Source organism: Phanerochaete carnosa, assembly GCF_000300595.1.
Source record: "Phanerochaete carnosa HHB-10118-sp unplaced genomic scaffold PHACAscaffold_12, whole genome shotgun sequence".
Taxonomy (NCBI): domain Eukaryota; kingdom Fungi; phylum Basidiomycota; class Agaricomycetes; order Polyporales; family Phanerochaetaceae; genus Phanerochaete; species Phanerochaete carnosa.
Genome location: NW_006767639.1, coordinates 452,309 through 473,895, shown reverse-complemented (window position 1 = coordinate 473,895; position 21,587 = coordinate 452,309). Strand labels below are relative to the sequence as shown.

Genomic DNA, 21,587 nt, shown 5'->3' with positions numbered 1-21,587 from the left:
ATGGGCCCGCGCGGGTAGCGCTCTCAGTGCGACCGACGTGTCTCTTCTCCCTATCGACCCAAACGAACCATACAAGCCTGCTTGACGACGCTGAAGCGCTGCTCAGGTTGTGCTGCACGTCTGGAACGTTCTCTTAGCTGTTGTATACGTAGAGGCAAATTGAAGACCTCTACCGAGGCAATAACGCCGAATGGCACCTTCAACAACAGCTCGCGCTCGCTGGGGACCCATACGCTCGTTGCTGTGCCTCTCCCCGCTCTTCATTGCTGCGCCATGGCTTGCATATAGGGAGCATCGAGGTGCGTGCGCGATTTGCTTGGGAGAGTCTCGACAGTTGGCTGACCATTACGCACGCTTGCAGCCCTGCCAGAGCCCGTCGTAGACTTGTATGTTACGCCGCTCTCTTGGCGCGAATAAAAACAGCTAATGCGTGTTCTCCCCCCAGGATTAATCCACAGACCGCTCTCCCACAATTATCCGAGGCGCAGATGCTCGCACACGCGAAATACTTGTCAGAAGACATTGGATACCGCACGGTCGGGACGCGTGAGCATGCGCTTGGTGACGCATGGATGTTCGCGCGTGCAGAGGAGCTGAAGGCACAGTGCGACGAAATTGTGAAGTCTGTGCCTGGTCGGAAGCTGGAATGCGAGATTTGGCGGCAGGAGGGCAGTGGGCATCATCGGTACGTCCGACGAACAAAAGAAACGGCGAACGTGAATCTCAAACACTGGTCATAGCTTCGATATCATGGCGAAACGGCTGTACAAGACCTACGTAAACCTCTCGAACATCATTGTGCGCGTGTCGGACGGAACAAAGGCGGGCAAAGAACATGCAGTGCTGGTCAACTCGCACCTTGACAGCACGCTGCCATCGCCCGGTGCCGCGGATGATGCGCTTGCTGTCGGTGTCATGCTGGAATGTATTCGGGTTTTGATCAACACGCCTGGGTGGGAACCGAAACATGCCGTTATCTTCTGTATGTACTTTTATTTACTATCGCTTCCTGCGACTAACAGCTAATCTTACAGTGTTCAACAACGCTGAGGAGTCGTTGCAAGATGGATCGCATTTGTTCTCTACACAGCATCCTATAGCAAACACGTGAGTGTATGCGGTTGGGAATACTTCATTTGGCTAACAAAGAACGGTTCTGCAGTGTGCGGGCAGCGATCAACTTGGAAGGTGCGTTGCTCATCCTACTCTAAGTACTTTCTCGTGTTTGACAATCCGTAGCTGCTGGATCCACGGGCCCCACGCTACTGTTTCAGGTAAGCTTTCTCTGCACCTGATCATCATAGCCCGCATTAAGCCGCTATTTAGGCTACGTCTGAACAGATGATTCAAGCATATTCGCGAGTTCCGAGGTATGCCTTTCCAGCCGTGCATTTCACTCTAGAATCATGCTGACTATATCCAGACCGTGTGGCACCGTCGTCGCGAGCGAGGTCTTCAGCTCGGGAGTTATGTTGTCAGAGTGGGTACTTTCTCTTGTTGTCCCCTGTCCGTCAGACGACGTGAACATAGAACGTGAGTAACGCGTAGTCCAATAGCACGGATTTCAGGCAGTTCGAACTCTACTTGAACGTCACGGGACTGGATGTGAGTTATACGTATGATTATGCAAGCTGCCTTCTAACAGCCCATTAGATGGCCGTCGTCGGAAACAGCTATCTCTATCATATGCGAAAGGTTAGTTCAACAAGCAAGTAGTTTGACCTGTGGGCTGGACGCTGAACCCGGAGCATATACATAGGATCTCGTGGAGAACATTGAACCTGGCGTCGCACAAGTGAGTGGTGCCATTTCAAGTGGCTCGACAATTTACTTATTCCTTTTCAGCACATGGGCGACAACACTCTTGCGCTCCTCCAATTCTTATCGTCTTCTGAGTCCCCGCTGCCATCGCTAACAGCTGGCTATGCTAGGCCTACGACCGTTTACTTCCAGAGCTTCAGATACTTCATCGTATACTCTTTCGACACCGCCAAGATCCTCTACTCCTTTCTCTTCGGCCTCTCGGCGTCGTTCTCGGTGCTGACATATAGTCCTCCCGCACCTGCGCTGAAGCAGCCACGAGGTTTTATCGGCGATCATCTGCGAGGATCCTTCGCCGTTGGTTGCGCCGTTGTTGGTGCTGCTGTTGGCGCAAACGTCGTAGCTTTCATTATGGCTGAGGTGCTGAAGAAGCCGCTGAGCTGGTTTTCGGATGAGCTTTCTTGTGTATTGCTCTATGGCCCAGCTGCTTTGGCAGGTTCGTGCAGGTTTGTTCTGTATTGCAGCATCTAGAGCTGATACGTACTTTGACAGGTGCTCTAGTATCTCAGCTCTTCGTGCCGAGCGTCCGCGAGAGGACGGTCTTCACCTCCTTGCTGCTGACACAAAGTGCCCTTGCATGGGGTATCCAGAGCATCGGCATCGGCTCTGCCGCCTTGTTCTTCCTCTCCAGTCTGCCGCTATGCCTGGCCTTACTTCTCAATTCCCTCATCTCGACCGGACCTGATGTCTCTCTATGGAGCTACGCCATCGGACAGCTCACCCCGCTGACGACTGGTTTCCAACTGGCGTTTGAACTGTTGAACGTATTCGTGCCTTTGGTAAATCAGGGTTGCATATTCATGATTAATTCATGTTGTTGATTGATCTGTAGACAGGACGCATGGGTGGGGAGGCCCCGGCTGAACATATCATTGCCACTATCGTCGCCGTCGTAGGTTCATACGTCCTTCCTCTTCTGATCCCCTTCATCCACCGCTATGATCGTGGCGTTCTTGTGCGGTCTATTGCCCTCGTCTCGATGGCCACTGCCGTTTCCATCGCGGTGTTCTCGGCGCGGAACCCCTTTGACGCTATGCATCAAAAGCGTTTATTTGTCATTCACATGGAGAACGTGAGCCTATTCTGACCTCAAGCTACCTGCTTTGGCTGGTACTGAATTTAATGAACTTAGATCACGAGTCAGGAACAGCACTTGCACATTGCCGCGGCAGACAGTGCGCCAGGCTTTGATGCCCTCGCGCACGACATCGCTGAACGCTTCGGGGTTTCGGGAGTGCCGCCGACTCCGGTGATCATGAACGACTGGAACGCAGACTGGGACACCATCTATCCTTTCTCGACGGTATGTGCGTATTCATTGAGTGAACGACAGGTCTACTGATCCATCGCCCGTAGTTCATCACCCCGTACAAGATGGAGTTACCTCTCAAAGAGGAGTACATGGATCTCTTGGACTACTCCTTCGCTGTCAGCGCTGTCAATGACCACATCGACACCGCCGCGGGTACGAGGAAGCTCACCCTCAAGGTCACACACCCTGGTATCATTTGGACGGCCGTCGCCTTTGATGCAAACGTGCTCGAATGGGATCTTGACGACAGTCCGCCAGATGAGCTCGCGCGGCACCACATCAAGGAGGGTTCCTTCTATGGGCATGATACCTGGACGGTCGACCTCCTGGTGAAGCTCGCGCCTGAGGGCCCCGCAGACGGCAAGATCCGGGTCGACTTCGTCGGTATCCACGAGAAGGCGATGTGGCCAGGCAAGCGGGCGGAGAAGCACCTCGGTGGACGCGCGATGAAGCTGTTTGAGGAGCTCGATGGCTGGCTGGACGAGACGACCGGCGGGACTGTCGACGCGACGCTTTTGGGATGCGTTGGTGGGGTTGCATGGGTGTAGTAACTCTGACGGGGCTTCGTCTGGTGTTTGATATCATAGATTCCTGTTCCGCTATCCCATGCTAACGCTAACCGTTACGACACTACATTCTGCCTGTCACTGTGTTCTGTAGGTTGGCGGTGTTTTCATTTTCCGCTGCCTCCAAACCATTATTCATCTTCTGAGACATTTCAGTCTGCACACTGATTTGGCCGTTGATTATCCTAGCTATGTGGGTGAAATATACATGCTTACTTCACATGAAAGACCTAGGTCAGCCTTTTATGACCAAGTCGGATTCTGCCTTCTCTTCCAGCTGTTCACCCTCGTCTCCGATCTGCAAGTGGCCTGCTCTCCACGATCATTAAATTTTGATATGGCGAGACTGAGACAACATCTTGCGGCTCCGAGACATGTTACCCCAACAGCTCTTTTGTAAATACGTGTACAGAAATGTTGTCGACCCCGTCATATCGAGCGAAGCCGGGAGAATCGGCATCCCTGGTTGATCTTGCACTCCTTAAGCGCCACGCCTATCCAATGGGCGGCGCGTGTCGCAGTATGATTCTTGGCACCTTTGCGTATCTAGTAAGCCTGCCAGTGGTGGTGATTGACGGGATTTGTACTCGGCGCCCAATGGACGCCCGGCGCCTAGCGAACGCAGCGGGCTTGAGGATTGCGATGACAGCGAGGGGAACGACATCAGACCGATCCTACATTAGGTAGTGCCCAGTATATATTATACAATATGCAGTACAACGCGGTGGGTAGATTCCCTTCGGATACGAGGGCACTTCTTAGCCCCAGATCGCTGCAGGGCCCTCGTAAGCGCGCGACGGCGACTTTTGTGCATGGCGTGTGAAAACGTAGGGTCATGTGGGTGTGACGCGCAATGTGCGAAAGGTACCTGTGGGCTGAGGTAGTCACCATACTCTTCCTCGTACTTAAGCCCAACTTCTGTGTGATTCGGTGCAAGTTGGCAATGACGGCAGGGTCGCGTTGCATGCCCTTTCGGCTCGTTTGAAGTTTGTGTAGCTTCTTTGCCTCTATTATTAAGTGGATGTCCATATAATTCTCCATAAAATGAGAAAATGCTTGCAGAATGTCTGAAGCTGTAAGTGACTTTCATAAGAAGTGAGCTGACCTTCAATGCCATAAGTGTGAATGGTGCCAGGGTATGGCAGTGTCGAAACGCCCATTTGCTTTTTAACATCAGCTCATCGAATAATGAGAGAGCGGCGACTACACCTCTCCCGCAAGAAGTCACATTGTAATTCACAGGACGATTTTCGCTGGGAAATATTGGCGCACTTCGATAGCCGGCAATGACCGCGCCACGAAGCCATATATTAGCGCTCGCCTAAGATTTGCAGAAACGTATGGCTGGTCGGAGCAAGAGTAGAGAGCTAAGGCGGCGAGCCATGTTCCTACAATATTTAATTGTATCAATCACGGCTGAGGAGCTAGTGGGTCCACCCAATGAAGGTATGCTGCTAGCACTGAGCGATGTATACAAACATCATGCAAAGTACCAGACCGCGAGAACGCACTCTCTGCCTGAGGAAAAGATCTAGACGCCTTTTAGATCGTCAGCACTGCACGTGCACTTGCACCAAGGCAGGTAAATGATGTAGTGTAAAACCAGAACGATGCCTCGCCATTTTTCGCTGGACGTGAGAGGTTGCGAGTCTGGTCGCGAAAGTGGGCAGTGTGGAAAGCGAAAAATGAAATCGAAGATCAGGGAAAAAATACGAGGAGCCCAAAGCTTCGCCGTTGCATCACAGTAATGCGAGTATGAATGCGTAAAGTGTCCCCAGGGTCGGCAACATAGGACAAGGATGAGGGCATCACGCTGCAGACACGAGAGATGAATTATCCCAAAACAACTCAGCTTCGCATATAGCCTTGAGATGCTCACATGAGCAGTATCAGCGAGTCATGCTCACGAAACAATTGAATATGTCAGCCACCGCTTCGAATGATTGACATCCTTTGCAGTTGTGTCGCTCTGTCATCCAGCGATCTGTGATTCACAATAGTCTACAAATATGCATCTATTATCTGCTAGACAATATGACCTACTCGTCTTGCTACTACTAGTTGCGGGATATCGCAGCCGTAGATCTGCCTGAAGGCGAGCGTCTTGACCGCGGACCGTTGTCTTGTAATATTGGGAATCTTCGGGGGAGGCTTGTGCGCACGCATGTGCTCCTGAGGACTTCTAATGGATCTGAACCCCCGGCGTTCTTCAGCTACGACATGCCATGCAAGCACACCAATAGAGCAGACGTGCCTTCTCTCCATTCACTTCGCACCCTGCTCCTCACGAAGAGCAGTAGTCAACTTCGACAGCTGTGCGGGGACTGTTGCGTCTCCACCGCTCAGAGGCGTGCTTCGTTGTTGGAATTCCTCGAGGAAGGAAGAGACACGAGCATACGCCTCTTGCGAGGAGATCGTCGACGATTTGCTAGGCAAAATCCGGACTGGCGGGGTGGTAGCAGCGTCCGACATAGCAAGTTTTAGGAAATGTGACGCAGATGGTGAGAGCTATGGGCTGTATTGCTGTCCCAGATAGCAAGGAGCCCCTCCGACGACAGACGAGTGGTGGTGTAGGAAATAGTCTAATCAGACTCAAGCTCAGGTACGGGAAAACCAAGAATTGATGGGAATCATCCTGAAGCGCCCGCCGGCGCGGTGCAGCGCTGGCACAGAAATCGTACGTTCTGCAACTTCTTTTCTACCAATTCGCCCATAAAGATCTCAACGCTAGCTCGTTGGGACTTGTCATATTCCGGGCGTCGGATTTTTCGATATGGGTGCTCTTTCGTGGTTGGTTCTACTCGTCACACATCCTCTGGAGTTCCGCATCCTTCTGCAGTACTGGCTCTGGCACGACCAGCGCGATGTCTCACTCCCAGGCGATCACGCAAACACAGGATGGAACAGGGAGTCGATGAAGAAATGCTGGGGCTTCCTAGACGTCACCAGTCGTAGTTTCGCTGCGGTCATCAAGCAGCTCGAGGGCGAGCTAGCACGCGTGGTGCGTACGGACGCTTTGGTTTTTTTTTGCTGCGCCGCTGATAATGTGCTCAGGTGTGCTTGTACTACTTGGTTCTTCGTGGCTTGGACACCATCGAAGACGACATGTCACTCCCGGACGAAAAGAAGCAACCATTGCTTCGCAACTTCCATAACTATACCCTGACATCCGGCTGGACTTTCACCGAGAGTGGTCCTGACGAACCTGACCGCCAGCTGCTCGTTGAGTATGGCAACGTCGTCGAAGAGCTTCGCATGCTCAAGCCTGAGTGAGTAGTCGCATTGTGCGTCGCATGTATCGATCTGACACTTTCTAGTTACCTGGATGTTATCGTCGAGATCACGAAGAAGATGGAGGCGGGTATGGCAGACTATGCACACAAGGCCCAAACTACAGGGGAAGTCTACCTCGAGAAGATCGAAGAGTACGATCTCTACTGCCACTATGTCGCTGGACTCGTCGGCGAGGGCCTGTCCGGTCTCTTTGCCGCATCTGGCAGGGAGGGCTCGTTCATGGCTGGCCAGCTCGAACTTTCCAACTCCATGGGCCTCTTCCTCCAGAAGACAAACATCATCCGCGACTACCGTGAGGACGTAAATCAAAAACGCTACTTCTGGCCACGCGAGATCTGGGGCAACGAGAAGTATGGCGCGGCGGTCGGCAAGCCCGCGTTCAAGGAAATGAAGGAGATGTACATGCCCGGCAACGAGAAGCAGGCTGAGTACGTTCAGAGCGCGATGGTACTCAATGCCCTCTGTCATGCGGCCGATTCGCTCGACTACCTCCGCCTACTCAAAAACCAAAGCGTCTTCAACTTCTGCGCCATACCCCAGACCATGGCCATCGCTACGCTGCATCTGTGCTTCAAGAACCCGACTATGTTCCAGCGCAACATCAAGATCCGCAAGGCTGAGGCCGCTCATGTGCGTCTGGTCGTTACCTCTACCCGGCGCTCATCTGACCGTTCCCGCAGCTGATCATGCGCTCGAAAAACCCGCGTGACGTCGCATACATCTTCCGCGAATACGCACAACGGATCCACGCCAAGTGCACGCCCGACGATCCGAGCTTCATCAAGATAGCTGCCGCCTGCGGACGCGTGAGCCCTTTCTTTTTTTTCTTGACAAGCCAAGGGGGGTTACGGGTCGCTGAACAGCAGCTGCGCAGATCGAGAAGTGGTGCGAGGACCAGTACCCGTCGTTCGTGCAGATGTCGCAGGCGGGCAAGAGCCAGACTTTCGACCAGTCGGACGCGCGCTCGCCCGTCGCGCGTGCCCTCGACGAGCGCCAGCGCACGGCCTGGCTCGAGAAGCGCCGGGAGGAGCTCCTCGCGACGACCAAGGACGTCGTTGACGCCGCCAGGACGCAGAGACAGCAGGAGGCGTCAACCGGTGAGACGCTCAAGTATGTCGCCATGGCGTTCGGCATCGTCGTTGTCGTGTCGCTCGGTTCGGTGTACGGCATCATGTGGGCTATCGACAACCTCTAATAATATGTGTCGGATATTTTTGCTCTTATGTTATAAGCTGTGATAATCAATGGGCTGGGCACGATGATCCATCTGCGTTTGTGTGTGCCCGAGGCGTCGAGATCTTGCTGTGCTGTGATGATCTGGGTATGTGGGACCCGGGTGTTAGGCGGCGTGGTGTCGATGTGGCACCCTGACCTCGCCGCTTTTGGGATTATGTGGGAATAACGACGAGACTACATTCCTATTAATAAACTAAGACCCTGGCGCCAGCGTAGGTACTGTAGCGGAATGTATGGTAGCAACGTCACGCGTCACACACCACTACCCGCGTTTCTTATCTGGCTTAATGTCATGCATCACAGCCAGTTGGTTGTCAGTTTCTGTGCAAGTTGCACCTGCGGCGCCGCTGCCTGACGGCGGCGGTTTCTTATTAGGCCTTAGGTCACAAGTCACAAATGACTGGTTGCCCGTCATAAAGCGTCATGCCTTGCCCTCGGTTGCTACCATACATTCCTCTACAGTACATGACATCTCCAGGGCTGCTGCCCTGCGTTGCAAGAATAATAATCTCTCGTTAGTCAGACGGTCAACGTCATCGAGCGAGTCGTGGGGACCGGAAACAACCGCGCGGTCTAACGCCGATGACGTTCTAGATCAAGATACCGGCCTGATGGGTCGCCACAACGGTGTGCAGCGTGGCGAGCTCGGCCGCTGTGCACAAATTGTCAGAACAAAATTGCGGACGCGCAGGCGGGGGCGACGACGACGCACCAACGACGGGGTTGGCGTCCTTGAGTGCCTCCATCGCACCTAGGACACGGTTCAGCGAGTTGATGACGACGATCTCGCCGGCCGAGACAGAGACGGCCGGGGACAGTGCAGATGTGGAGGCACTTCTCAGGGCAGACAACGCGGTGACAAACGTTTGACATACCATGGCCCATAGCATCTGCCAGGGCGTGCGGGCGTTATCAGCCACACGTAATAGGGACAGGAGGGGACCACGCACCCCGAGGACAGGGTCGACGTGGGTCGACTGGACGAGGTCGAGCTCGTCGAGCGCCTCAGCCGCCGCGACGGCGGCGCGCAGAATCTTGCTGTCCTCGCAGTCCCACCGCGGGCCTGTACGCGCGTAGAGCTGGATGGTGGCGCAGCACAGCAGGGTGCGCACGAGGAGCAGCCCGCGCTGGAGCGCCGCCGTCCGTTGGCGCGGGCCGGCAGCGCAGGCGGCGACGACCGCCCTGAAGCTGTCGACGCGGCCGTCGAGCGTGTGGAACTCGTTCTGGAAGGCCATCGAGCCTGCCGGGGCGCGTCAGCAAAACCACGCCATGTGGGCGCGGGGGGGGGGGGGGACTCACTCGGATTCCACTGCTCGGCGAGGTGGTACGCCTGTTCGAACAGGACGGCCGACTTGGTGAGCAGAGAGAGCAGAGACTGATCAGGCAACTCCGTGCTGAGACCGTCGAGGAAATTTTGCACAGTCAGGGCGCTCGTGCTGCCCTGGGGCATCATCAAATGCTATGAAAGATCGATGCCCGTGAGCTTGGGAGGAAGAGAGGGTGGCATGTCCGGCCGCTTACTTGCTCGTACTCCACCATCTCCAACGGCCAGGGCGTGTCAACCTGGGTCATCGCGGTTGCCGGCATCATGAACACCGACGAGGACCGCGTCCAGACAGACCAGCACCGGTCCAGGGCGAACACCGTCCAGAAGGCCCGGATGCGCTCGCCCTCCTCGATGTCATCCGTCGGAGGGAACAGCTGGACTTCCTGCCCGCTCGGACTCCCCGACGGCGCCACGAGCCAGGCGGCGCTGCGGGTTTTGTGCAGGTTGCAGGCGACGGCGATGGACACGGCCGCGGCGGCGTGGTAGCTGCCCTCGAGCCGCCTGTTCTGGTGGAAGAGGTAGTGCGACACGAGCACCTCGGCCTGCAGGGTGTAGACGATGCGGGTCGGGTCCATGTCCGCCGAGAGCGTTTGCAGCACCGCGGCGAGCTTGCGCGGCGCCTGCTGTTTCAGGGCGTCGTCTCCGCAGAAGAGAAGTCCCACGAGCTGCGCGGCGTGCACGAGGGTGGCAGGAAGGGGGGATTGGTCGGTGGGCGGCATGGAGGCTCGCAGCTGGGCGAGGAAGCGGGGGAGGTGGAGGAAAAAACCAAAGTCGGGCGCGACGTTGACGAAGGATTGGATGCTAGGAGGAGACCAGGTGAGTGATACAAATGGTGTGCGCCAAGATAAGTGGCATACATTTTCTGTGATGAGTTGAGTTGTGGGGAGCCAGGGCCTGTCGCCTGGCCAGCAGGCTGATTGTGCGGGTGAGCGGCGTGGGGGTTGTGCAAGGTCACGGAGGCGGCGTCGCCCTCGAGAGCACGTATGCGAGCCTCGAGAATGGTGACGTTTTGCTCAAGTACCTGGGAGACTGTAGGACCTTCGTCTGTGTATTCGCAGTCGACGACCCCCGCACGTTCACACTGGTTGCATGTTGGCCGCGCGCCGTCACATCTCTGCCAATGACCGCATCAATGTCAGTGCTGGGCGAATTCGTATACCCAGTGTGTACATACCATTTTTCTCCTCCTGTGGGCCCGGTAGTCAGCGATACCGATGGGGATGGTGAGGGTGGCCTGATTGCTTACCTACATCTCAGACAGGCCTTTCCTCGTTCAAGCTGGGGCGCACGAGAGGAGCTGTTGGCCATGGTACTCGAAATTCGGGATTCGAGATTAGGAATAGGCAAGTAGTGTAGGACAGATGCTGTGAAAGGGCTGGTGGTGTCTGCAGAGAGGACTGCGTCACCCTGACCAAGACACTTCATATAGGATCGAAGAGCGGCGCCAGATGCAGCTGCATTTCCACGGCTGCGGCCGCACAGGCGGGGCAGCGAGTACGGTGCAATCCGCCTAAACTCGGTGAAGACACAAGACGATGATCTAAAGGTAGCCTGTGCACCTGGCACATGCACTAATCCAAGGCATCGCGCACGAACGGGCTACGGAGCTGTAGCGCCGTTGAGCCTAAACCGTCTTCATGCGCACGAATAGCACAGGAGGGGACCACGAGGAGGCAGAGTTCCGATAGGTCAGAATGCTGTACGGGAAGGGCGGTGTAATCCGCTCTGTCAGGCGGAACGTATGGATCCGATGAGGTAAGTACGGGCTCGAGACGATCGTTGGTAGACAAGGGCCACTAACGTAAGTAAAGTTGATCCCGTAGGCGCAAGACGGGACAGGAGAATTCGGAATTGGACTTTCATACGTGAGCTGCGACGCAGAGAGCTCAGCCTGAAGACGTCCGCTGCCGAACGACCGACTCCCGTACCCGGCGGCAGAGGCACCGCGGCTAATAGGCGCCTTCGGCCGCCGCTTCGCAAGCACCTCTCGGACCCGGCGTCGCAGGCGCCCCGATACCTGCCAGAAGCGTCCACCGGTCACACCCGCGGCTCGAGGACGCTCCTGCTTGGTCAGTCGCACACCTCGCTCTTGAGTGTGGTCAGGCCACGTCCCTGGATTCTCTCAAGCTGTCTCTCCAGGCCCAGAAAAAATCTATGATTGGAATATAAACGTACTTACCTCCGCACGCCCTGGTGTGGGAACGCCTATATTCCCGTCGATGTCCGACTGGCCGTTTTTTTTTTTTCTATTCTCATTTCCGAATGCCGCGGCGAGGGCACCCACTCACGCCCACAGAGCCTAGCCATACAAACAGCCGCGGCTGTGCCCGCGAATGGCGGCCTAAATTCGCCAACCGCAAGCCCCGGGAGACGCCTGAGACTGTCCTTCCGACTAATAGCATCGGCCCACAAAACAAGTACCGTCCATCTAGATGAGCGACCTCGTGCAGTACAAGGACTAATGCTATTCGCTCTGCCGTGTAGATGACAGAGTGCAAGTCCCGTGCCAGTGTTACCAGCACCACTCTGCAAAGTTGCCATAAGCGGCAGAATGCCTACCTCATTTATGCACCGCAATAGTCAGCGACAACCAGACGACACCAAGACATCGTCGTCTCTCTGCCTGGTCAGCATACCACAGCCTACCCCGCATACTTCTTCCGTGGTGACTTGGTTCAATTGGGCCGTAGTGCGACCTCGGTGAGGGGCTGTGCTTGCCCGTGGTAGACCCTGGGTTGCCCTGCCGTAAATCCCATGTCCGCACTCGACTTCCAGATCACCAGTAGACTTCTTCTATCCACCACCCTTTCGACCGACATCGTCGTCCGAAAAAAAAAAACCTGGCGTGCTTCACTCGCGATGACGATCATCGATGTCATGGTACGGCGGTGTCCTGGGTCTCGGTACCAATCAAAGTTGGCCGGAGTCTCGCCCTGCATACCGTAACTTTGCCTCTATCGCGTCGTGACGCCTCGGTACGTCTGAGGGATTCCGAATAACCTGGCATACACGCGGAACTCTACTCTAAGAATACAGAACTTGGCTGGGACAGGACCAGGCTCTACAGCTACATAAATAATAAACGCTCGAGGGCGAAAATATTCGTTCATGACTGTCAAATCAAAGCGGCGATGACAGCCACTTGATAGACTCCAAGGCCGGATAAAATAAGATAACAGAGACCATCCACGAGGAGGCATGAGTCACAAACTTCTCAGGAGTCGGGGGGTGCAGTCCCCCGACGTGCGCGAAACGCCTCGATAGCACACGCGTCCAGCGGGGGGCGAGGCAAAGTTCATCCTCATTCACTGCGCGGCCGCTTCGCGAAGCCTGGCAGTCTGACTCGCTGCGAGAGAGAGAGAGAGAGAGAGAGAGCAATTAGGTCTTTTTGGGGGCGCACGGGGATACAGACAGCAGGCGTGACTCACCAACGAACGGGCTCTGCGTCAGCCGCTCCAGCGCGGCGACGAGCTGGTTCGTGCTCTGCGCAAACTTGTCCTCGCCCGGCAGCGCCGCGGACGACGCCCAGGCGGTGCGCGCGCTGCGCATGCTCTGCAGGCCGTGCACCAGCACCTCGCCCGCCGTCGCCGCGAGCACCTGTACACACACGCACAAGAAAAAAACACAGGCGCAACGTCAGCGGAGAGAGAGACCGGGACGAGGGGGGGGGGGGGGGGGGCGGCGTGACTCACCCCGACGAGCGGCGAGACGACGGCGAGGCGTCGCGTGAGCTCGTGCACGACGCGCACGAGCGCGGACGCAGACGCGAGGCAGCGCGCGCGGGACGTCGCGCTGCGCTCCGCGAACGCGCGGTGCAGCTGGACCGTCGCGGCGTGCGCGAGGCCGTGGAGGACGAGCAGGCTGTGCGTCGCATGTTCGTCGGCGGGCGCCGCGACGGAGCCTGCGCGTTCGAGCGGCGGCAGCGCCTGCTTGAGCTGCTCGACGGCGCCGTCGAGCGCGAGCAGCGCGGCCTCGTACCCGGCGGTCTCTGCAAGGGAGGCACCGTCACCAACACCCGACGGCAGCGCGAGGAGGAGGAGCAGGCCCGTCAGCCGGCGGTGCCGCGTGAAGACGGAGCGAGAGCACTGACTGTTGGTGTCCGTGTGCGCCGCGAGCGCGCTCGCGCGTTCGTACAGCGCCGCGGCCTTGGCGATCAGCGCGAGGGGCGAGGACGCCGCGCCGTCGGCGGTGACGTCCGCCAGGAAGCGCTGCACCGTCGAGCCTGCGTTTGGACGGGCGGACGCCGGTTGCTTTTCGCGAGACACACACAGTCAGCGTGACGGCCGAAACGGAATCGCGACGGAATGGGCGCGACTCAGAGGTGAGGGGGGGCTTACCTGAGCGTATTCGTCGACGGTCAGAGGCCAGGGCGTGTGGATGACGGTGCCCGGCTCCTGCGTCTCGCTGATCATGGCGGGCGCCGACAACGCGACGACCCAGGACTTGTCGAGGACGAAGGTGGTCCACCAGGCGTAGATGCGCTCGGCCTCGTCGACGGGGTCCGCGGGCGGGGGCAGGAACGCCTGGCCCGCGCTCTGGAAGCCGCCGCCCTGGGGCGCGTTGATCTGGTGCAGGTTGCACATGATCGCGAGCGAGACGGCGGCGCTCGCGTGGAACTTGCCCTCGAGCAGGCGGTCGCAGTGGAAGAAGTAGTACGCGAGGAGGACCTCCGCCTGCAAGACGTAGAGCGTGTTCTGCTGCTGCTCGTGCGCGGACGACAGCGCGACGTGCACGCTCCGGAGGGCGCGTCCCAGGAAGAGCGGCTCGCGCGCGGTGTACTGCGGGTTCCGCGACAGGTTGATGCCCCACAGGTAGATAGCGTTGCGGATGACCGACGGCGGGCGGGGCCTCGTGGCGGTCGGCTTTGCAAACGCGGTCAGGAGCCGCCTCGCATCCAAGAAAAACCCGAATTTGGGTGCCTCGCGAAGGAAGTATTGCACGCTAGATGCAGTTCGTCGTGAGCGGCGCGGAGAGAAGGACAATGCATGCTCACAGTGTCTGTTGCATCTGCGTGGGCGGGTCGGATGTCTCCCACCAGTTAGGCTGAGCTGCATGGGGGGCTACCGCAGTGTTACCGCCGCTGCTGCTGGCGGCGGGAACATTTTCGTACGGGTTACGAAGTCGGACGAGGTTCGGATCATCCTGCTCGAGCTCGTGGATGCGAGACTGCAGCCGGGAGATGTGTTGTTCGAGGACTCGGGCAGTGGAGGGCGAGGGTCCCTCGACGAACTGGCACTCTGCGGCCCTGTCGAACCGCATGCATTGGTTGCAAGTCGGCTGGTTTCCGTCGCATTTCTATGGATGCACGCGTCCGCAGCGGGCAAGGCAGCGGTTAGCTACTAGAATATGCTGTCCGAAACGTCAAGCGCACCATCTTTCGACGTCTAGGCGAGGGTAAGAGATAGAAGACGACATTAAGCAAGTGCACTTCGTACCTGCAAGGAACGCATGCCCTTCCACGGGGAAGATGTTGAGGGACCTGGCTAGCCATGTTGGGATTAGTGTACTTGCGATTGTGACAGACTTGGAGTCTAGGGCAGCTTGCATTTATACATACAGGCGGTAGAGTCATCGCGGTGACCGGCCTCCGAAGTGAAAGAACGGCAGAGTCTGCACGGTTTGACTTTGCAACATCTACGCTATCACCGATGGAGGCTGTAGGTGCGCCTCCGCAGGCATTAAGAGCCAGTCAGTCAGGATACTCGGCATCGTGTCAGAGGCCGTTGGATTGCTCAACCACGCAGCAATTTGCTGTTTGCGATGCACGAAGTGCACAGACACGGAGTGTGTAGCATGCACCCGATCAGCCGTATTTGCATGCGTAGCTTGGATTAAACGGCTGCGAACAGGGAGGCGACGGCCGACGGGGCGTCAGTCGAGGAGAGTTGGAAGAGATGGTCGCGTCGGAGAGACGGCTGGGGGCATTCTGGCCGTGACAAAGCCCGACATGCATACGCGTGCGGGATGATGCACCGATGATGAGTGCGTTACCGGCGGGGAGCAGCGGGCGTGAAGATGTAAGCCAAACCATCCCGAGGACTCCGGACTTTCCTAAAATCACGGACTCGATATTCGTGGCGCTAATTCTCACGTGACAGCGCCCTCCCCATCATTCGAAAGACCGGCAGCCCCGCAATCGCGTCTTGGCCTCTCCCGCCTCCTGCTCACCGTCATCGCGTCATCAGCCATCGCCCTCGAGCACAACCGGCTGCGCAAAAAATCCGCGATTATTCCCTCGCCATGCCCCGCGGAATTCCCAAGGCCAAGCAGGACGAGTCCGCGATGAAGTTCACCTCGTTTCATGTCCCGCTGCCGTCAGTACCATGCTGTTCCTTTCCTGTCGTCGGTCGGCACTCATCATCTTATCAAAGTTAGGCCAAACCCGAAACATGTTGGTACCACGTACCTCAAATCCGAAAACCAGACCTTGTGGCACAGAAATGCTGTGAAGGCGAGCGCCGCCACCAGGTCGCGCGCTCAGGCAGAGGAACTGGCAGGGGCGACGTCTGCCGAGGTCTGTCCCGCCGTTTCATGTTCGACAGGCAGTACTCACAACACCGTCATGCAGGGCAGACGCGGTTCCAAAGTCATCGTGATCCATCCAGGCTCGCGCTTCCTGCGGATAGGCAGGGCGTCCGACGTCACGCCAGCTTCCGTCCCGAATGTCATCGCGCGAAAGCACCAGCCTGTTCCTGCGCCAGCCTTCGTAGAAGGCATCTCTCGCCCACGCAAGGACCGCGAACGCGGCGAGGTCTCTACCGTCGTCCAACCCGGAGACGAGTACTCCGTAGGTCTTGCATCTGATGATCCCGTCAGTGCATCATCAACACCCTTGCCGTTATGGACAGCTTCTAAAAAACTTCGATAGTTTGACGCCAAAGTTGCTGCGATTCAAGTTTCGCTCAGAGATCGTATGCGCTTCTACAAACTCAGGGTGACCACGAATGCCGCGGCGACTGCGTCTCAGTTCAATGAGCAGTTCAAGCCCGAGACCATACCAGAGGCGAATGATCCGTTTAGAGTAGACTGGATTAAGGCGCCCTCAGACGAGGCCTATGTTGTTGGAGACGCGGTGTGTCCAATGTCTGCGCCAAATCTCTTTCCTGGCGATGCTCATTATGCGCTCAGGCACTCCGTTTATCGGATCCAGCGGAACTAGGCTATGTGCTCAGGTGGCCATTATACGGTGGCAACTTCAATACTCGTAATTATAATTCTACTGAAGAGATTTTGGGCGACATCGAGACAATAATTACCGCCGTCCTCGATGAAAAGTTCAACGTTGCCCCAAAGAGCTACAAGGTACGTACCACGCGAGCATTCTTCTACAGGATTTCTCACGACTCCGATCAGGAACACTCTGTTGTTCTGGTTATTCCAGACTTCTATGACCGCAGCTACGTACAGCGCATGGTTCGGATGCTGCTGGTGACCATGGGATTCAAACAGCTTTGTGTTCAGCAAGTAACCGATTCCATTTTCGCGCCTCCGCGTGTACCTGACACGTTTGTACAACTGTAGGAGTCATTAGCCGCCACCTACGGCGCAGGCATCTCAAACGGCTGTGTGGTCGACATGGGTGCCACAACCACGAGCATAGCTTGCGTGGACGACGGGCTTGTTATCTCTGACACAAGGTAAAAGATGACCGCTCTTCTATGTGTCACCCAATTTGACATACATGGTAGGATAGTTTTGAACATGGCCGGAAACGACATTACAGAGTTCCTCTACGTTCTGCTGCAAAAAATCAACTTCCCCTACAGGGACTTGGACCTGGCCCGCTCGTATGACTGGAACGTCATAGAAGATCTCAAAGCGCGGCTTTGCACGCTTGCTGAGGTGAGCATCAAGCCGCTTTGCCGCCTGCTTTGCTGATCCTGTGCCTCGGCCTGATTGCCCGTAGGGCGATGTAGCCTTGAACCTGTATGACTTTGTTGTCCGGCGTCCGGGAAAGTCCACCGAGAAGTATGGTCTCCGGGCATACGACGAAATTATCCTGGCACCCATGGTCCGTGATCTCCGTCGGTGCACAGCTATACCTTGCTGCGAAAGCTGATATGACAGCCTGATCGTAGTGCCTCTTCGAGCCGCGGGTGATCGAGTTTGAGCAGAAGCGGACAGGCACGCGCCCCTACGCGTCGCTTGAGGTAACTGACGAGATCCTCGAGCAGGCTGCGGACCACTTTGTGAGTTTCAAGTGGATGGATGACGCGTTCCTCGCGGTTAACAGGCTGTTCATGATTGACGCGGCCACTCTGATAGACGCAGGCGATGATCATCTCGACGCAGCACTTGCTGCCGTCCGCCCTCCCAACACCAATCGTACTGCAAGAGGTCCCGCCGGCTATGCAGACTACTGGCCTGAACACGCCGGCCGCGAGCGAGCCTCAGGCGGAAGCGACCAACGATGCGTCCAGCGGTGCCGCCTCAGGTGTGTGTCTGTTCGCCGATGTCCCGTCCCCACACGGTCTCTGAGCAGCGCGTCGCCGGTCAATTTGTTCATCTAGGTCCGCCCGAGGACGCGATGGAGGCTACCCCCGGCGCCGATGCGGGCGAGGAGCCGAAGGCAGAACCGGACCTCGCCAAGGCGGACAGCACGAGCACCGCCGACGGCGCGGCCGAGGTCATCGACGTGGACGAAGCCGAGCTCGACGCCGCAGCCGTGCCGGCGGGAAGCAGCGTGCCGCCTGCGGCAGCGGGCCACCAGCAACAGCAGCAGGCGGCCGCGGGAACGCCGGCGGCGGCGACGTACCCGGGCGGGTACACGATCGACGTCTGCTTCGAGGCGAGCAAGCTCCCGCTCGACGTCGCGATCTTCAACAGTGCGCGCGCCGCGGGCGGCGACGAGAAGATACGCAAGTACCTCCAGGCGGTGCTCGTCGTCGGCGGGTGCGCGCTCGTGCCCGGCATGGGGCACGCGCTCGAGAGCCGGTAAGTGCTCCCACCACCCGCTCGTGCGTGGGTTTTCGCGCGTGTGAGGTTGACGACTGTGCGATGCAGGTTACAGGCCATCGCGACACCGCTTGTACAGAGCATGGAGAAGGTGCAGATTATTCCGCCACCTAAGGATGTGGACCCGCGGGCGCTTGCGTGGAAGGGTGCCGCGGTCCTGGGCAAGATGGATGGTGTAGCCGATCTCTGGATCACTTCTCAGGATTGGGTACGCTTCGTGTATCTTCCGCGGAGCATCACGGATGCTCATCGTTGCATTTCCAGGACATCCTCGGCATGCGAGGGTTGAAAGAAAGGTGTTTCTACTTGTAGACACCTTCCGGCTTCTAAACGTCGACCGTCTGGCCGTTTCCTGGGTATGGAAGAATATAGTTCGATAGATAGGCGACTTTGTACGACGCTAAGTCCGCTGTGTTCTATAATCTGCTACAGAGACGCCACGCTGTACAATACGACATAGATTCGTAAACAAAACGATAAGTGGGGGACTACTTCTGCACATCAATAAACCTCGGACACGTCGTTCGCGGCGTCCTATTTCCGTCGTTTCGGAACTATAGGGGTCATGTAAAGACATGTCTAATACGGCGATAACGGTATGAACTCACCGGAGATGGACCCAGAAGCTTTGCGCTTATGGCCGGATGCCCCCTTCCTGGGCTTCTTGCCAGAACCAACAACGATGGGTGCGCCTGGTTCGTCCTCGCAGTCAGGGCAGAACCACTCGCCTTCAGGCACCGCATCGAGCGGTGGATCAAGGCAGGCGAGATGATACGGGTTGTCGCACTGTGGCCCGTCCGTGTGAGCATCGCGAGAGCCCGGTGATACAAATTATTCACCTTCTCGCACTCCAACAGCGATGGGTCGTCGCCCGTGTCCTGGTTGCATATGACGCATAGCTCGGGCGCCTCCATGTCGAGCGGATGCCGTGGCATGTCCGAGAGCTTCTCGTTCGGCTTCGCGAGCAAGAACGTCGTGTTCTGACCTGCTGCCACTCTGGTGTTCCGTCAGCGCAACATTCGTCTGTGTGATACGGGATGTGGACTTACTGCAGAACGTGGATCCCGGCCAGCGTCTTGTTCTGTGTCGGCTTTGTAGCGCTCTTTGGCTCGTCGGGACCCAGTCCGAGCTCACCGTTGGCTGCACCTTGTCCAAAAGCGATAGCCATGATACTGCCATCTTCCTCCTCGACGAGTGACCAGTGAGTGACGCCGCCACAGCTGGCAGCGATCACATTACAACCCCTGCGAAACTGTAAGACCTGCAACGAAGACGACAGTATACAGAACATACATAATTTCCTGGAAGTACCTGAAGGAGGAGTACGGTTGCCCAGCAGATCCTGCGTTGCAATGAATTACCAGAATAGGATTTGGTCAGTAGACCCAGCTTACCATCTCCGGTATTCTTCCACTGCGCAGGGGGTCAACACTGAAGCGATACACCAATGACGGAACACACCTTGCCCGCCATCCAATACATGTTTTGCTTGTCCATGACAATTGTATTGGTCGGTCCGGCCGTGATACCCTTAGCTGTGGTCGCGGGATTAGGACCTGCGAACTGTGAACGACAAGTAGTAAGCAAACCACAATCAGGCTAGCCGAAGATGGACTTACGCTAGGGACCACCTTAGGCACTAGGACGTCATTTTGGAGACCGGTGCCAAGCCCCATTCGTCCGTAACCGTTGCAGCCCCAGACATGGACAATTCTACACAAACGTTAAAAATTTACCATTGCAAGACAGATGAACTTACCCTTCGGAGTCCATTGCAACGCTGTGCTGTTGCCCGCAGGCAATCTGGACAATGTGTTTGCTCTCCAGGCCCCTGATTAACACTGCACGTCGGAATCAGCACGAGTGGATATATGGGAAAGAGACTGCGTACAGGGCTCGTGTTCTGCATCATACACGAGCTTCCCGCCCGTGACAATGTGTTCGCCGGTCTTGCCATTGCCGAGCTGGCCCTTCTCTGCGCTGCCAAATGCATAGACTACACTTCGTGTGAGCGAACACCGGGCCCTTGAGTATTGTGTGGACATACCCTTGCCGCTTTCAGTAAGGACGAGCGAGAAGTTCAATCCCGCCGCAGCTTTGATAACCTTCTCTTTGTGCTCCGCGTGAGTCGGTCCGTCAATTAACCTGAACTTTGTGATCTCAGGGCAGACAGGATGCCCGCACTATGACAAGGACGTGTGTCATTGCGTTTTGTAGCGCACGGAAATTCCTCGCAGACTCACCTGACCCATGTTGTTTGCACCGCACGACCACACCTGGCCTTCGCTTCCGACTAGGAGGGTATGGCTCCTGCCACACGCTGCATGGACGAATTTCGTGCTATCAGCTGCGCCGAGCGACTGTGGGGTCACCTTGAGCGGTGCGTTCTCAGATATCACGTCCCCGGGGGCACCGAGCACAGCGCGTTCATTCCGTCCAAAGAGCCAAGCCGCTCCGTCTACGTCAAGGACTACACAGTGACAAGCTGAATGAGAGGTATGGACCGACAGCGCCTTCACGTTGCTCAACGACCGAAGAATGTGCGGCTCGAGCAGGTCGGGGCCTCTGCAGGACGTGTTCAGCTGGACACGACGGGCGGAGGCTGGATGAACTGTGCACGCACTGAGTTTCATCTGGATCCTTCTTACTCCCTTTTCTGCCCAACTTGGCCCTGTTCACAACAACATATTTGCAACACATACACCACACGTAGGGTGACACAGAGCAGGCGGGAGCAGTGATGCAGTGATCAGCGGCATGGTTCGAAACATGAAGTGGTGGTCACGCACCAGTCTGTCCCACCGCAGAGCAAAACTGGAGGGGGCGGCTTCAACGGAGCAGCGAGACAAATAATGTCGCGGATGACGCACCTCGGCCCCATTGTGGCTCTGTTTCAGAACTTGTGGCTCGGGCGGGCGGATTCTCTGTGGTCATGTTGTTGCTCGGGGGTCAAGGAGAGGGGACGCTCAACACCGACAGCCGGCTGCCTCCAATTGTGTTCGAATTCAGTCGTCCCAAATAATCTCTTGGCTGTGCTCGCAGAACGGCTTTTGCGCAACACCGACGTCCGAGCTCA

At 56.9% G+C, this 21,587-nt stretch overlaps 6 protein-coding genes across 6 annotated transcripts; 3 read left to right on the top strand and 3 right to left on the bottom strand.

The window, feature by feature from the left end:
• The first annotated feature begins 39 nt into the window (after positions 1-39).
• Positions 40-3,920, top strand: PHACADRAFT_153387 (uncharacterized protein). The gene is made up of 17 exons (XM_007401197.1): positions 40-299; positions 362-386; positions 446-685; positions 741-982; positions 1,035-1,107; positions 1,163-1,188; positions 1,240-1,274; positions 1,327-1,370; positions 1,424-1,480; positions 1,557-1,605; positions 1,654-1,695; positions 1,760-1,795; positions 1,846-2,257; positions 2,314-2,600; positions 2,654-2,893; positions 2,954-3,124; positions 3,178-3,920. Exons 1-17 carry the CDS (start codon positions 191-193, stop codon positions 3,679-3,681), a joined length of 2,592 nt encoding a protein of 863 aa, XP_007401259.1. The 5' UTR covers positions 40-190; the 3' UTR covers positions 3,682-3,920.
• A 1,449-nt stretch (positions 3,921-5,369) lies between these two features.
• On the bottom strand, positions 5,370-6,187 carry PHACADRAFT_264572 (uncharacterized protein). The gene is made up of 4 exons (XM_007401196.1): positions 5,954-6,187; positions 5,743-5,890; positions 5,579-5,683; positions 5,370-5,511 (listed from the first exon to the last, which is right to left on the bottom strand). The coding sequence occupies exon 1, from the start codon at positions 6,169-6,171 to the stop codon at positions 5,965-5,967; it is 207 nt and encodes a 68-aa protein (XP_007401258.1). The 5' UTR covers positions 6,172-6,187; the 3' UTR covers positions 5,370-5,511; positions 5,579-5,683; positions 5,743-5,890; positions 5,954-5,964.
• A 262-nt stretch (positions 6,188-6,449) lies between these two features.
• Positions 6,450-8,211, top strand: PHACADRAFT_264568 (uncharacterized protein). The gene is made up of 5 exons (XM_007401195.1): positions 6,450-6,700; positions 6,754-6,968; positions 7,017-7,623; positions 7,674-7,799; positions 7,868-8,211. Exons 1-5 carry the CDS (start codon positions 6,473-6,475, stop codon positions 8,186-8,188), a joined length of 1,497 nt encoding a protein of 498 aa, XP_007401257.1. The 5' UTR covers positions 6,450-6,472; the 3' UTR covers positions 8,189-8,211.
• A 425-nt stretch (positions 8,212-8,636) lies between these two features.
• PHACADRAFT_213827 (uncharacterized protein) lies at positions 8,637-11,278 on the bottom strand. Its single transcript, XM_007401194.1, has 8 exons — positions 10,803-11,278; positions 10,731-10,743; positions 10,414-10,670; positions 9,751-10,357; positions 9,529-9,688; positions 9,180-9,469; positions 8,942-9,119; positions 8,637-8,881 (listed from the first exon to the last, which is right to left on the bottom strand). The coding sequence occupies exons 1-8, from the start codon at positions 10,979-10,981 to the stop codon at positions 8,820-8,822; spliced, it is 1,746 nt and encodes a 581-aa protein (XP_007401256.1). The 5' UTR covers positions 10,982-11,278; the 3' UTR covers positions 8,637-8,819.
• A 1,170-nt stretch (positions 11,279-12,448) lies between these two features.
• PHACADRAFT_188424 (uncharacterized protein) lies at positions 12,449-15,247 on the bottom strand. Its single transcript, XM_007401193.1, has 7 exons — positions 14,992-15,247; positions 14,928-14,940; positions 14,550-14,851; positions 13,894-14,497; positions 13,249-13,806; positions 12,985-13,153; positions 12,449-12,902 (listed from the first exon to the last, which is right to left on the bottom strand). Exons 1-7 carry the CDS (start codon positions 15,126-15,128, stop codon positions 12,862-12,864), a joined length of 1,824 nt encoding a protein of 607 aa, XP_007401255.1. The 5' UTR covers positions 15,129-15,247; the 3' UTR covers positions 12,449-12,861.
• Positions 15,248-15,813: 566 nt separating this feature from the next.
• On the top strand, positions 15,814-21,438 carry PHACADRAFT_264564 (uncharacterized protein). Its single transcript, XM_007401192.1, has 28 exons — positions 15,814-15,870; positions 15,932-16,068; positions 16,123-16,367; positions 16,425-16,628; positions 16,685-16,858; positions 16,910-17,020; positions 17,078-17,193; positions 17,245-17,398; positions 17,463-17,567; positions 17,635-17,745; positions 17,822-17,990; positions 18,067-18,490; positions 18,560-18,719; positions 18,776-19,065; positions 19,120-19,297; positions 19,351-19,507; positions 19,561-19,755; positions 19,805-19,853; positions 19,906-19,924; positions 19,973-20,074; positions 20,131-20,224; positions 20,271-20,352; positions 20,403-20,507; positions 20,559-20,694; positions 20,755-21,076; positions 21,135-21,182; positions 21,301-21,325; positions 21,382-21,438. Exons 1-14 carry the CDS (start codon positions 15,839-15,841, stop codon positions 18,821-18,823), a joined length of 2,190 nt encoding a protein of 729 aa, XP_007401254.1. The 5' UTR covers positions 15,814-15,838; the 3' UTR covers positions 18,824-19,065; positions 19,120-19,297; positions 19,351-19,507; positions 19,561-19,755; positions 19,805-19,853; positions 19,906-19,924; positions 19,973-20,074; positions 20,131-20,224; positions 20,271-20,352; positions 20,403-20,507; positions 20,559-20,694; positions 20,755-21,076; positions 21,135-21,182; positions 21,301-21,325; positions 21,382-21,438.
• Positions 21,439-21,587: the final 149 nt, after the last annotated feature.

Coding starts and splice junctions, on each gene's coding strand:
- PHACADRAFT_153387 (XM_007401197.1), top strand. CDS start 191: ATGGCACCTTCAACAACAGCTCGCGCTCGCTGGGGACCCATACGCTCG. Junction 1,481..1,556: donor TCGGGAGTTATGTTGTCAGA/GTGGGTACTTTC, acceptor GTAGTCCAATAG/CACGGATTTCAGGCAGTTCG. Junction 1,696..1,759: donor ATCTCTATCATATGCGAAAG/GTTAGTTCAACA, acceptor GCATATACATAG/GATCTCGTGGAGAACATTGA.
- PHACADRAFT_264572 (XM_007401196.1), bottom strand. CDS start 6,171: ATGTCGGACGCTGCTACCACCCCGCCAGTCCGGATTTTGCCTAGCAAA.
- PHACADRAFT_264568 (XM_007401195.1), top strand. CDS start 6,473: ATGGGTGCTCTTTCGTGGTTGGTTCTACTCGTCACACATCCTCTGGAG. Junction 7,624..7,673: donor GCAAGGCTGAGGCCGCTCAT/GTGCGTCTGGTC, acceptor CCGTTCCCGCAG/CTGATCATGCGCTCGAAAAA. Junction 7,800..7,867: donor TAGCTGCCGCCTGCGGACGC/GTGAGCCCTTTC, acceptor GCAGCTGCGCAG/ATCGAGAAGTGGTGCGAGGA.
- PHACADRAFT_213827 (XM_007401194.1), bottom strand. CDS start 10,981: ATGAAGTGTCTTGGTCAGGGTGACGCAGTCCTCTCTGCAGACACCACC. Junction 9,689..9,750: donor AGATGGTGGAGTACGAGCAA/GTAAGCGGCCGG, acceptor GATCTTTCATAG/CATTTGATGATGCCCCAGGG. Junction 9,470..9,528: donor CGCCGAGCAGTGGAATCCGA/GTGAGTCCCCCC, acceptor GCGCCCCGGCAG/GCTCGATGGCCTTCCAGAAC.
- PHACADRAFT_188424 (XM_007401193.1), bottom strand. CDS start 15,128: ATGACTCTACCGCCTGTATGTATAAATGCAAGCTGCCCTAGACTCCAA. Junction 14,498..14,549: donor ACGCAGATGCAACAGACACT/GTGAGCATGCAT, acceptor AACTGCATCTAG/CGTGCAATACTTCCTTCGCG. Junction 13,807..13,893: donor CCGTCGACGAATACGCTCAG/GTAAGCCCCCCC, acceptor TCTCGCGAAAAG/CAACCGGCGTCCGCCCGTCC.
- PHACADRAFT_264564 (XM_007401192.1), top strand. CDS start 15,839: ATGAAGTTCACCTCGTTTCATGTCCCGCTGCC. Junction 17,194..17,244: donor CTTGTTATCTCTGACACAAG/GTAAAAGATGAC, acceptor CATACATGGTAG/GATAGTTTTGAACATGGCCG. Junction 17,399..17,462: donor GGCTTTGCACGCTTGCTGAG/GTGAGCATCAAG, acceptor GATTGCCCGTAG/GGCGATGTAGCCTTGAACCT.